This window comes from Triturus cristatus, chromosome 5_1 (genome assembly GCF_964204655.1).
Source record: "Triturus cristatus chromosome 5_1, aTriCri1.1, whole genome shotgun sequence".
Lineage (NCBI taxonomy): Eukaryota > Metazoa > Chordata > Amphibia > Caudata > Salamandridae > Triturus > Triturus cristatus.
In genome coordinates, this window is record NC_140587.1 from 182981795 (window position 1) to 182996345 (window position 14551).

A 14551-nucleotide genomic window follows, 5' to 3' on the forward strand; every position below is an offset into this window, starting at 1 on the left:
CAGAGAGGGCCATTTCCAAAAGATCCAGTTATGGAGCCTTCAGCACCAACTACTCCAACAGCCAAAAAAGGGCTCAGCATTGGAGGGAAAAGCCCCAGCAGTTAAGGGGTTAATGAGGGGCCAACAGCCGCTTTGTCTTTTTTACGTCATATCACAGCAATTATTTCAGCTTGTTGTTTGAACTCAGGCAGTGATCGCTGGTGACATCTGAAAGTGGAGGGGCGTAAAGTTGGGGATGAGTTTCACGTAGCAAACATAATTTGGAAGGGATAGTGCTGGCACTTCTCAGTAGTGCTCCAATTCTTTGAATGGGAGGGTACCTGTGCTTTGGGACGAGGAGTGGCTTATTATAATATTAAAGTCAAGTTTGGGAATTGGACACCTACATTTAGGAACACTACTTTACAGTGCACCATTGTACTATAAACTATTGGGGACAGTGTTAACCTTTGTGCTGAGGGATGGCCATTCTATTGCTGAGCACTTACCATTACAGTGTTTGTACACAAATGGTTAAGAGGCTTATGGATTTCTTTTCCGTCAGCCCACTTTTTCAAATTAAACTACTGATAGCAGTAAAACTGTGATGCACTCCTTTTATGTTAAGGGAAATCCTTCTGCCCCCCAAGTACATAACAGCTGAGTGCAGTACCTGCCTCTGCTTTTGCAATCTCATGTGTTTTTAGCTCTCTGACTTAAATAATGAAAAACATTTGGTTCTCATGTTAAGCACTCTATTGCCCTGGGTCTGGGTGTGATATTAACCTGCAGGAACAATTAAGAAGAAGGATAAAGCACCTCCACTTTTTTGGCTGTGCAGTTGGAAAAGAATTTAAAGCGAAAAGGAAAATATTCGGAATGGGTGATTTGCCGGTGGCCAGTCAGTGTCGTCAGCGACAGCACTGACTGTTCGCTAGCAATGACAACTTACTTAAGGAACCTCTTAGTTTGGCATCTGCTTTGTCATCAGGGCAGGGGCAGGAATGTTTCTCAGTTCATTTTCAAACACTCACTTTTACATAATACTTTCCAACAGACTCGAATTAGGTTGCAAAATAGGCCCAAAGAAACAAAATAAATTGGCCCCCATTCGGTAACCAGATAGGGGAAAAAAGTGTCCCACATCAGCAAATCAGGCTAGTTTTGAGCTTGTAAAGACTCTCAGTGTGGGTAAATGCAAGGTACTGTAGACTGCATGCATTGGTGTTTGCTTCAGACAAAGCTCGTGGTAATATCAAGGAAATAAACAGTAAGTACTGTTCCACCAGGCCATAAAAAAGGTCCGCACATTCCTCACACTGATTTGTCAGACCAGCCCAACAGGCACTGCCTGATTGCCCTTTAGGCCAGCCCAATCATGCCAAGCCGTCTCCTTGTAGCTCAGGCACCAGGCGGGCTGCCCATTCCCTCCTATCCAGCCACGCAATTAGTCTCCCCTCCTTATCACCATGTTCATAGATTCTGCTCTGCGCGTCTCTGCCCTGCGCCCTGGCTCTGTCCTCTGCTATGCTCTTAAAATCGTCTTGTTTCAGATTAAAGAGATGTAGTCTTTCGGGGGTCACTGCCTGGGCTAATTCTTCTTCCACTTTCAATACCTCTTCCTCCGCATACACTAAATCTTCCTGCCTGTCCTTTTTCTTTACCGCAATCAGGGACAGAGTTTCCCCGCGAATATCTGTTTTATAAGCTTCCAATAACGTCTGAACTGAGTCAACAGTCCCCTCGTTGTCCTGAATGTAGTTGTCTGTAGCTTGGGCTATCTTCTTCTGGGTTTCCCGGTCCCTCAGATACCATGAGTTAATGGGGGCTATTCTCCTGGCGCTCATTTGACCTAGAACTAACTTCATCCAGACCGGAGAGTGGTCCGAGATGTCTCTACCCAAGTGACGAACCTCCTGGATGTTGAATGCCTGCCCCGCTGGGACTAGGATGTAGTTGATACGAGATAGACTACGATGGGCTCCCGATAAATGAGTGTTTTGGGTCCTGTCTGGGTTATGTGTCCTCCAGCCATCTACCAGCCCCATGGACTCGAAAACGTCCGGTAACCACTTCTGTGCGGGTCTGATTTCCCGCGGTGGATAACGGCCGAGTGTTCCGGACACCACCGCATTAAAATCTCCTCCTATCACTAGGAGGCCTACAGGGAGTGACAAGAGCACAGTACCCAGGTCTTTGAATGCGTCGTTCTGGAGGCCGGGGGGAACATACACTGATACAATGTGACTGTCTTACCCTTCCACTTACCCGAGACCCCAATATATCTACCCTGCGCGTCAGATCATGTGGCTTGCATGGTGAAAAGGAATGAATTTTTGGTTAATATGCCCACCCCTCGTGACCCAGTAGTGAAGCCCGCATGTGCCACCAACCCATACCCTCCCGTTTAGTGCCGTGCACGTGTTCCCAATAAGGTGTGTTTCCTGTAGGAGAATGACGTCTGGGGCCTGTCGCCTGATGAAGTGTTTGACCATGCCAAGTTTGATCTTGTCCCCCAGTCCGTTTACATTCCAGCTGAGAACTCTAACCCCTATCTCCCACTGTGTACCCATCAGTATTGATGCATGGTAGTTGCTCCTGCTCTGTAAACCAAGTTGTTGTTGTCGAAAGACCAAACTCTACGTACATTTCAAACCTGTAGAACAATAACGTTCCCTCCAAACTTCCCCCCTCCCTGCACCCCTGCACTCCGGGCTTCAAACTGCCCATGATTCAACTTGCAGAGTGCCTGTCGCCCTATAAAATACTAAAGGTAGAAAAGTGGGGTACGTGGTGCCCCCTCCGACTCCCGCCCCTAACCACCATCAATAGAATTGTGTACTACCACTTTTACAGATCTGTATGTCCAACTGGCGCTGTTAAAATGTTTATATAGTCCACTGTGATTACCATCGGGCTGCCCCGCTAGGATTTTAACTCCCCTTCAAAGGTCGGGTGGTGGTATGAACGCACTCCCACCCCCAGTCCACCCCCCCAGGAACCACCTCACCACATTGTCCCACGAGGGTCAATCAACGACTCTCCAGCCCGTCCGCCGCTATATCTGGTTGATCAATAAACCAGGCCTTTCTGTCCTCCTCTACTCGAAGTCTGGCTGGGAACAGCATGGCGTATTTGTACCCCTTGTCTCTCAATGCCTTCTCAATTCCTAAGAAGGAGCGTCTTTGCCTCTGTACCAACTGGGTAAAGTCCGGGAAGAAGGTTATTTCCGAATTTTCATATTTCAGGGGAGGCCCCTTCCAGGCATGGTGGAGTATCACGTCTCGATCGAGAACCCTGGCAAGGATCGGTCGAGGGGGGGCTCCAGGTTTCGGCCGTCCCCCGGGAACTCTATGCGCTCTTTCAATAACAAAAAACTTCCCGAGTCCCCTGGGTTGCAGGTGGTTTAAAATAAGTTCCTCTATGAAGAGATCCGTGGCCTGCCCCTCCGATCTTTTCGGAACACCCAAACTCGCACATTGTTGCGCCGAAGGCGCCCTTCTAATTGTCCAGTTTGGTTTCAGCAAATTTCCGGAATTGCTGCAGTTCCTTGACCTCCGTCTGCAGTTGGGAGGCATCTTCCACAAGGCTTGCCGTGGTAAGCTCCACTTGCTTAATACTCTCATTATTTTTGTTCATGTCCGCCCGGAGTAAGTTGACCTCCACCACAATGGCGTCCATCTTGTTTTCCAATGATGACTTGATTCCAGCGATGGCTTCTAGGACGTCGTTGAGTGTGGGTTCTGGGTCTACATCTCCCGTCTCACCTCCACCCCTGCACGTGGGGGACGGTTCAGGCATAGATGTTTTGGGAACCATATACTTGTCCAGCTTGGTCTGCTGTCCTGGTTTGCTGCCTCTGTTGGACGACATTGCGCATTGGGTGATTGAGCGAGGTGTATGCAGTGGGTGAACTTCCCGGAGAAAGGGAACTCCCAGCCGTGCCCCGGGATGTGAGCAGGAAGGCCACCTCACCAGGTCCAGTCAATTGAGTGCTCAATCAGGATCTTCTTGCGGGAAGAGGGGGGTGTAGAGGCCAGTGACCACCGCGCCCTGCCTGCTCTCAGGCTCTATCATGGGCCGGTTGATCAATGCTCCCGATCAGCGTGTCCAGGAGTGCTGCAAATGTTGACAAACTGGGCCCGGGGGGGGGTCAGCTGCGCTGGATGTGCAAATGGGTGTATGGGCTGCCCTCACTGGGGAAAGGATGGGCCCAACCTCGTTGGGCTCTCTGGGACTGTGTAGCGCTGCACCAAGGCCGCCCCGTGAAGATGTCATTTGCTCAGATCTCTGCTGGCGCCAATGTGGTGTGGGTTACGCAGTCCAATACACTAGGCACCACCACGTGTCATCCAGCCATCATGGATCATGATATATTGAGCCCTGCTGAAGGTATCAACACAGCACTGGGCCCTCGCGTCCGCACTCCCCAGCACCCTCTCTCCGTCGTGGTATTCTGCAGGTGGTATCTCCGAGTTATTAGTCAGGGCACGAACTGCGGGCCGCGAGGCACTTCACCTCTGTGTCTCCACTGAGCCGCTGTTGTCCGCTGTCTCCCACCGGCTGCAGCAGCACCAAAGGTCTCTATGGGCTGTAAGCTGTCCTCCTCAGTCCCAGCCCAGGTGGAGAAGGGCAAGGGGGGGAAAGAAGACGCACCCCGGGTGATTCCTGTACAATCTGTGCGCTGGAGAGGCGGCAGCAGATCCGGGTCGGCAAATGCTGGCTTTCAGAGCAGCTCCTCCTCCTCGTGCCAATAGTGCCCCCAGTGCTTTGCTTGCCGCCAGGGCCTTCGCTTCGCCGCTCCCATCTCCGAGAACTCGGTCTCGTCTCCGGGTCCGCTGGAGTATGAAGTCTCTCTTGGGGCCTCCCGACACAGGAGCCACGGGTATCTCTGCCCAACAAGGAGGCGCACACGCTGCCGCTGCCCCTACTCGAGGCCCCGGCCTCCGCCACCCGAACAGGCCTCGCTCAGGTCTTGCCGGATGCTCAGGCCCCCGATTGATGCTGGTGTCCCACCATCGCCAGATTATGCTCCCCGAGCCTTCGGATCAGTGGCTCACACACAAGAACAGGATTAATGTGCCGGATAAACGAGGGCGAAGATTAGGAGTGGCGGGGATCCGCTAAGCCGCAGCCATCTTTCTTTGTGGCTTAGCCAGGCCCCCATACACTTTTTGTGTACGTACAGCCCAGGGTGAGGGGGATGAGAGTGGTGAGGATATAATATGCATGGTTCCCCCATAATTCCTGTATCCTTGCACTTCTGAACATGGGAGGATTTGAGAAAGCCACATGAAACATAAACATGCATGTAACTGTGATCAAAGAGAGGTTTTTACACCCCGGGTTTCTCAGTGGCATTGTTGATGAGTATTCACAATTAGCAATCTATAAATCTGTACATTACGAGTCAAAAATGTGCATCAGCTTTGTTAGGGGTGACATGCTACAACCACGAAATATACTAGTATGTGGGAAGTTTCATCAACTGACCCTGGAAAATCTTACACGGGCAAGTTTTACAACAAATCAGCCAGTCAACAGAGGTGATTTTGGCAATCATTTTCTCTTTTTAGCCTTACAAGGATTTTCATTTCTTATGCATTTCTTAGTCCGTTATTTTTTCTCCTTTAGCTATATGACATTACACTTTTTGGTAACTGTCATCTTGACTCCATCAAAAATACGAACCATTTAAGAAATGTAGTTAGAACATGAATACATAGCCTCCAAATTTCCAAAACAATTTTTCCACTCATTGTTTAAAATGTTAGGTAACCTGAATCATTCAACAGAAAAGAGGCTCTTGTTGGATATACTATGCATTTGTTCAGGACTCGATATGTTTTTTTAAGATTACAAGCTTACCAATATGTTAACATTGCTAAGTTTATTTAAAGGTGTGGTGAAAACATCGCCAATTTGAGCAGCACTTGAGATATTTTACCACTGCTGCTTATGATTGCCCAGGGATGTGGATAAACCATTTTGCATTAAATATCAGGTTGAGAGTGGATCACTGGTCCTGAAAGAACCAAAGTTAGCATCAGCAGTTCAGAGACTGTTAAGAAACCCTCAATCACGTTTATTGCAGGTGGTATTTCAGCGGTATGTTCGGTTATCCGCTTGTGCTTAACAACGTGACAGCATCATCATTGGGTTACTGTGTGCTTCCTCCACCCGGAGGTTTTGCCTCTGGTTTTTTCAGTAGTGATCGTAGTAGTGAAAAAATAGCCGTGTGTGGTGAGGTGATCTGCGTGAGTGTAAGATAAAAAACTCGTCAAACCAGTCAATAATTTTTAATAAAACCAGGGTAAAGAGAGGCAGCGGCAGAACAAGTCTCTAACCTCCCTGCACAAGAGCGGGATTTAGCCTCCTGTACCCGATGGGTTTCCTCAAATTGAGTAAACAAGGTTCAATTTGAACTTTCTAGTACCGGTTGGACAAATTATTCCATCCTTACCTGGGAGTCCCTTGAATATTAGGGTCCCCACACTTATACTAGGTCCTGATGAAAGCCCACCTGACCCTTAGGGGCACGACATAGAGCTGAAACATGTCAACCTCTTTTTTTGGACATTCTCACATAGTGCACTAGACCATAAAGCGTCTATTACTGCACAAAAAGCGTTTTTAATAAACTCGCACCCAGTTTTATTAAAAATTATTGACTGGTTTGCCGAGTTTTTTATCTTACACTCACGCAGATCACCTCACCACACACGGCTATTTTTTCACTACTACGATCACTACTGAAAAAACCAGAGGAAGCACACAGTAACCCAATGATGATGCTGTCACGTTGTTAAGCACAAGCGGATAACCGAACATACCGCTGAAATACCACCTGCAATAAACGTGATTGAGGGTTTCTTAACAGTCTCTGAACTGCTGATGCTAACTTTGGTTCTTTCAGGACCAGTGATCCACTCTCAAACTGATATTTAAGCATTTGTATAAGAAGCCGAGTGGGTCGCAACTCCTTCTTTCTCCCTCTCCTTGATTTATACATAAACCATTTTGCAGCTATCACCCAACCCCTTGTCTTCTGTGTGGACAACACAGGCAAAATCTATATTCCCCATTTCCCGCTTCTCCCTTGGGTAAGGTTCACATCTCTGAAGCTCTGCTCCTGCACCATCCTAAACCTCTCTGATTCTGGACACTCCTCTCATCCCCATAGCAGCTTGTTCTCCATCCTCTGTCCACTGACAACCTTGAAAATGGTAATTTTAGGGAGATTTTCTGCAGGATACCCTCACTGCCGAATGGCTGGACATGTTCAACTTCACCTCAAGTGAAGTCAGGGTACTCTGCAATAAAAAACCTGCTCCCCTTTGGGATCAAAGTGTATAACAATTGCCCACTCCTTCTGAAGACCATATTCTGAAAAACCTGAGCTAGTTTAGGTATATGAGAGGCATCTGTCTCTTCTAAACTGATCATTTTTAAATTTCATCTTTCTAGATTTGCCTGTGGAGCATGATAGCACAACATAGTTCCACCCTCTCACTTTCCTTTGTCTAACACAAACAAACTCATTTGGAAAATCCACCAAATATATTTATTATACACAAGCATAACTAGATTTGCGGCTGTGAAAATGTGCATTGTTAAATTAGGAAATGCATTTGAACCATGAAAATAATATGTATGGCACTTCAAAGTAACTCAGGTAGACAAAAGGCTTTGTGAATCTGGTGAAAATTATGTTTCCATACCAATTATGGTGCATATAATATATTTGTTTTACATTCATATTCAATCACAAAAAAACGGCAGAATACTAACATAGTTCAAATACGTTTTACATAATTTATTTTTTAACTGCCCAGTTCGAAGTAATGAAACTACTGCTCTTAAGTAAAAATGTCAGCTTAAAGTTTTTATAATAAGATCTTTAAACTGGGTGGAATGTTAATATATTTTGGGGATAAACAGAATATTTAATGGAGTGTAATTTCTCTTCCAGTTTATCCCTATCCAGGACATGGGGCTGTTGTCAAAGACTGCATGGAAGACTGTAAGCCATCTCAAGATAGCATTGGAATACAGCATCCCACTTCCTGCTGCAATTCTGATCTTTGCAATCATGCTGGTATCAATGGCACAAGGAATGATGCAAACAGCAAAGTAATGAGTTATGTTCTATTGACCGCATCTGCCGGATTGATCAGTGTGCTGTACCAGACAGGACTCTAGTCTCTGTGCACCTCCTAAATGAACTTTGATACTCCAAGATGGTCGCTGAATAGAAGGAAAGCAGCAGGATGTGCAAGGCATATGTACATAGGCAATAAAAGAGCACAACCTTCCAACTGGCACTGGCTCAAAACTCCTGTACATGGTGGTGATGAAGGCAAGATTCCGTCTTGCCAAATGTCTCTTCAGATGCTTCTCAAATTGTACTTTTTTATGTACACCTGTGACAGTGTCTGCAGTTCCTGCAGGTTCTACTATTACTTATTTCTAACTTTTATCTCACTAGGCATGAAATTCAGTCAGTATGTGGTGTAAAAGTGAATAGTATTAACTGTACAGTGTAAGAAAGAATTTATCCTGCAGTGTACAAATGCGCATCTCTATGATACCCTAAACAGTCGAGACATGGTAGAGACAACGGGCCTCATTTATGAAAAGTGACGCATCACTGCGTGAAAACAGTGATGCGTCACTTTTCACTGCGCCCTCCCTGCGACTCCAATGATGCGTCATATTTACAGTATGACGCATCATGTTGCAAGGAGTCACAGATACGTCAGTATTTCTGACGTATCTGTAGGCGCAAAAGTGACGCATTGCTGGAGTGTGTCACAACAGTGACGCAACTCCAGCAATGTGTCCTTTCACATGGGGCAAGCCCCATGTGAAAGGGCCTGCGTCAGTCTTACGCCTGCTGTGAGGCAGGCGCAAGATATTGATGCATTTGCACCCTAGAAGTGGCGCAGTGAAATCTCGTAGATTTCACTGCGTCACTTCTACGATGCTTACTTACGTGGGAACGCCCACCCTGCTACATTATACCTGACGCAGGTGTAATGTAGCGCAGGGGTTTACAAAGTGACGCATCTAGGTAGATGCGTCACTTTGTAAATATGGCGCATCATGGCGCATGTTTTACGCCACTGGTGCGTCACAAAAAGTGACGCACCGGTGGCGCAAAAGTGACGCAGGGGCTCATAAATGACCCCCAACATTTTTACAGAGTAGGCCTAAAAAGACAAACCAAGTTATTAGAATTGTCCCCAGCATCTCGGGTTACATGTATATAGTCTACAAAGAAGGAGACACCATCCTTATTGAAGCATCCTTATTGAAACTTGCTTCGCAACTACACACAGAATTATTGCTGCTGTGCTGATGGCCATTTTAAAGAACACCCTTTGGCACAGAGAAAACTGATAATGATAGTCTTTTACACCCCTACTCTAGAAGTGGCAACAGAAGCTACCATCCCGAATGCTCGTGCTCCACTCCCGCCTTGGGCGCACTGGGCCTCTTCTGTGTGTGCAGATCATGTAAAATTGAGTTTGATCAGGCTGTTTGCATGTAAGAATTCCTCCAATATAGAGAAAATATACCACAAACAAATAACTTTTTATCCATCGAGTCTTATCAGACACAAGGAGCCTGTTTCAGAAAGGTAAAGTTAGACCAAAAGTCTAACTTTAATACTTTTCTGTATTCATAAAGCTAAGTTACGAGTAGTATCTTTATGACTCCGGAGCTTCTCCCCTTTGGCGTAATCACACACTCAGGGCAGAGATCCACCCCGAGTGTGGAGATTCCACTCCAAGTGCTGAGATCCTACTGAGTGAAACTCTGCACTAGGAGTGGAGATTCCGCCGAGCGCAGAAACTCTGCAGTTGTAAAGTTATTACTCATAACTTACCTTTATAAATACCGAAAAGTAGTAAAGTTAGACTTTTGGTCTAAACTTAGACTAAAAGTTTACTTTTGTGGATCAGGCCGTAAGATTTTAGGTGATTGCACTGCACAGTTAACAGAAATTCATGCCTTGTAACTTGTTCTGCAGGAGGCTGATCCAGCAGTTTCCAAACTAGTTGTGCCAGATTCATCCTTTTGTGTGCAAGGGTATACTGTCGATTTAGAGCACCGGTGCCTCAACAGTTGCAAAGATTGTAAAGGGGATAAAGAGCAAACAGGTGGCTGTCTTACAAGACAACCTTCTGTTGGTCCATGTGCAATACACCATGGCCCATACAAGTGAAGGAATTCATGCTAAAGGCAACTGTGCAGGCACCTTGGTAACAGAGGCAGCAGTTCATACTTTTAAAGTAGCTCTTGTAAACAGATTTCAAACAAAGAACGACAGAGATATTTAGCAGCAATATAAGCCTCCAGACGACTTTCCTTGTAGATACTGCTACACCCTTAGTTCAGATAACACCCCATTGGAATTTTCACCTGGAGTGGGAGATAAAGCAATAACTAATGAGCACTGTATAGTAGATCTATTTTAGCATTTGCTCACCCTAACATGATTATGACAGTAGCCATGCTACATCAAAGATACTGGTGGCTGTACTTACTTGCAAAAAGTAATATTTGCCAACAAATTAAACAATCCACAATGAAAAGATCAGTGCAGACTCCGCTTACTATCTCTAATCACCCGTTTGGCGTAATTTATCTAAATCATATTGGGCCAATCAAAAATACCAATCTATTTAAGTATATATTGGTTGTGATTAATTCATGCTCCTGATGGGTTTCGCCACAAAGTAATGTTGATGCTCGAGCGGTCATAAATGTATCCATGGGTGTGGTGCATTCCTCTCAGACATTGGTACTGCATTTGAGAAAAATGGTTAATAGAGCATCCGATAGTATGATTAAAGAAGCCTTGACTGAAAGGATGGAAAATTCAAGACTGAGCTGGTGCCATCATCATTCCGGGGTCCAGACAGAATTACATATTTTGCCAAGAGGAGTTTTAGGTGGTTGCACTCTATACAAGATGCTTTTCGAAGTATGACTGTACCTGACCTAGATAGTCCTGGAAAGATGGAGGAAAAGTAAGAAATTTACACAGGCCATATTTTTGTTTTGCAGGGCATCCCGAAATTGTTTTAAAAGCTGCTGAGAGGTGGATTCCCAAAGTAGGTGTTCCAGTCCAAAAGAGTTTCTTTTAGAAGTATTTGGGCCATCTTGCAGACCACTTGTTCCACTGTAATCTTGCCTTCACTGCCTGGCTTTAAGATGAACAAAAATGTGTCTGTCAATCACATTAAAAAGAATTATGTGTCTGATTCTGTTCAGTAGACTCACTCAGACACAAAGGATCATTTAAAGTAGAGCCTCAGAACCCCTGCCTCCTCTGAAAGAGCTACCCTGAGAAGAGTACAGCGACAAAGATAGCTTGAGTCCCAATCCGGGTACTACTAAGCTTGCTGTGTCTACAGCATTGCATCAAGTTTCAGACTCCATAAAAGAGCCTGGAGCTTCACTTTTTACAATTTTGACAGCCCCAATTAATGTTGTGGTTCACTATTAGCCCAGACCGTGTCGACATTGATTGAAATTATGCTTTTGCAAGAAATAGCACCCTATGATAATGACTCTAACTTTGAGACTACAGAAAGTTACAAACACATTCTGCAGTCACTCAACACCACCAACTGTTCCTTGCTTATCATTGTTTTCATCACAGGTATTTAATAATTCTGGATTGCTAAATATGTGTTCTTCCTTCTAATGTGGATCATCATTGTTGAATTTTGTTTTTCTATTGTTTTGTTATCACTGTCACACATGCCCTGGTCACAAACTACTGGACTATGGGAACACCCTCTCTGCGGAGATCAAGAGAAAACTCACCAGAAAGCTGCAGACCATTCAGAACTTAGCAGCCAGAATCACTCTCAACCATCAATGCTGCACTCACTCTACACCACTCCTGAAGGAGCTCCACTTGCTCCCCATTGACAAATGAGCATACTTCAATCTCTTTACCCACACTTTCAAGTCACTACATAACACTGGCCCAGATTACCTCAACAATTGCATTTGTTTTCACAAACCTTCCAGACATCTCCCCTTATCAGACTCCTTCTTGCACAAATTACACGCATATGGAAAACTCAGTCTCTTGGTGAAGCCTTCTCCTACATCACTCCTAAAGATTTGAACAACCTCCCTCTACACATAAAAACCTCCTCACTTCTTGCATTCTGCAAGAAGCGGAAGACCTGGCTTTTCAAGTAGTTCCACTAGGCCCTAGGTGTGCCATGATTCACACCTGCTCAGCGCCAGGATAGCATACCAGGTGATAGTGCATACTACAAATCTGCTTAACATAACATAGCATAACCTTACTGAATGGGCATAACATTCCTGATTGATCTGTACCCCTAACCGTAGTTCAAGAACTACAACCACATTCTTCTTCTCACAGAGCACAATGTGATGATCTTGCTGTGAAAAGAACTGCCCTGTAATAGATGGCCTGGTTTAGAAAAGGGTTACTTATCAAGTCATGGGACCCACATAGACTTTGCAAATTCCCGATGATTCTTGCATTTAAATTGTTAAATATATTATATTGGACTTACAATCGTATACGACCTCTGTCAATGAGGGTCCTTATTTAAATACTGAGAATTATAAAGAACCATATTCTTTACATCATTTTGAACATCATTACAAATACAAAACTAGTTATCCTACAGAGATGTACAATTATACACAGTAGGCACACTTCCGAACGCTGCCTTTGAATGGTCACCTGAATTTCTTAAAGAAATTTCCTTACTTCAACAGTGCTGAGAGGTTAGTTTATTCTTCACAGACACCAAAACAGTTCCTGAACAATCTCATTACTAGCAACAAACGAATTTATTCCTGTGAATTTATGAAAAATCTTGCTAGACAACGCTTTGATAAGATAAGATACATTTTATTGCACAATTAATTAAAATCATTGCAAAGAGGCCGAATTAAAAACAATGTGAAGTGCACATGTTCGAAATATTATAAATAAAAAATAATTATTTCTGTTTGTTGTTTTTAAATATTAAAAAGGATTCAGGCACCGCTTAAGCAACTTTAGACATGAAAACCTTAAAAAGCTAGGCACAGTATTATGAGTTATAGTTCTGTATGATAGTCCGAATTTAAATTTAAAACTGCCTTCAGGTATTTCATAAAGCATGCCACCAGCTGCACTGATTCGCCTTTCATGCATTCTACCAGGACAGCTTGACAAGTCCGTATATTTAAAGAGCGCCAAATAATGCGAAACCAGTATATTCTCAGTGTGCGGAGATTCTCGCAGATGCACAGTATGAGGGTTAACGCTTCCTCTACTGCTCCACATGCTCGGCACTAAGTGGCAACTGTTTCTCTGTACCCTCACCCATTTTTGTAAGCCAACAATGGAATCAATCTGTACCGCAATTTCATTAATTGGCGTTTCAATATTGGTTTTAAGGGGGTGGACAAGTACTGTATAAAGTTTTGATGCCCAGCTTCCATGACTTACGTTTTTCATGGTTTGCGTATGACAAAGCTTTGAGCATTGGAAAGAAAACTTTGATGAGAAACATTTTTGGGGAACTGAATTTTTGCAAAATCAGGCTAAATGAGCCCTATTTAGAGCATGCATAATACCCATGCATAATCTTTCCCATCAAAAAAATTCAACAGACTGTTAGAATTGAGATTTGGGACTATGAAGGACTTAAAAAATCCCTCTATTCCAAAAGTAAATGTGACACATTTTCCAAATTGGTGGGCGACATTTATATCACCAATAATTAATTGAATGATATGGTTAAAAAAGGAACTTACAATTTGACAAGAAAATACACTGAAGGTGGTACTGATATATGTATACATAGGTTTATTTCCAAAACATCTAGGGGCATTTTTACAAGAGGATTGCATCATGCTTGCAACACTCATTGGGGTTCATGCATGACTCAAACCTCCAAGTCAGATTTTCTAATCAATGCAAAGCCACTTTCCATGGCTTTGAATGACTTAAAAAATCTGGAGTAATGCAATGCAGCTCAAATAGATGCATTGTATTACTCTGCACAACGGAGGCGTTCCTTGGGCTTTGCTTGGTTGTTCCCATGCAACTCTCATGGTTTTTGATGCATTTCCAGATTTACTAAACCTAGTAAACCTGGGAATTGCCAAAAAGATACACCTCCCAGGAGAGGCATAACAAGGAAAAATACCTTTATTTCCGCTCGGTTTTTCCAATACTACCTACAACACAGGCACCCTGGCACCCATTGTGCAAGGATGTCTCCGTTTGTGCTAGGATGCCAAAATGGCGCCTGAGCAAGGGATATGGACCGGAATGTGCCATATTGAATAAATACGGCACATTCCTGCCTTTTCCCTGTGATGCAGGGCAGTGCACCAAGATGACTGGCTGTGCAGCTCTGTGCCGTAAAAGTCATAAATATGGCCCCTAACCTTTTAGGTAATTACCCAGACCCCAGGAATAACAGGTGTACAAATGTGTCTGTTACAACATACAATGTAGGTAAGCTGTTTGAAAGCTGGCTAATACATTACTGCTTTACAGTTGTGAGAG

General features: G+C 44.4%; 1 protein-coding gene across 1 annotated transcript in view; it reads left to right on the top strand.

Annotated features, from left to right (window-relative positions):
• LOC146830610 (ly6/PLAUR domain-containing protein 2-like) overlaps positions 1 to 8602 on the top strand; it is a 119016-nt gene extending 110414 nt beyond the window's left edge. Inside the window, exon 3 of the mRNA XM_085604059.1 lies at positions 7952 to 8602. Coding sequence (XP_085460185.1) covers positions 7952 to 8181 — 230 coding nt within the window. The 3' untranslated portion in view covers positions 8182 to 8602. The remainder of the gene's footprint in view (positions 1 to 7951) is intronic.
• The last annotated feature ends 5949 nt before the right edge of the window (positions 8603 to 14551 follow it).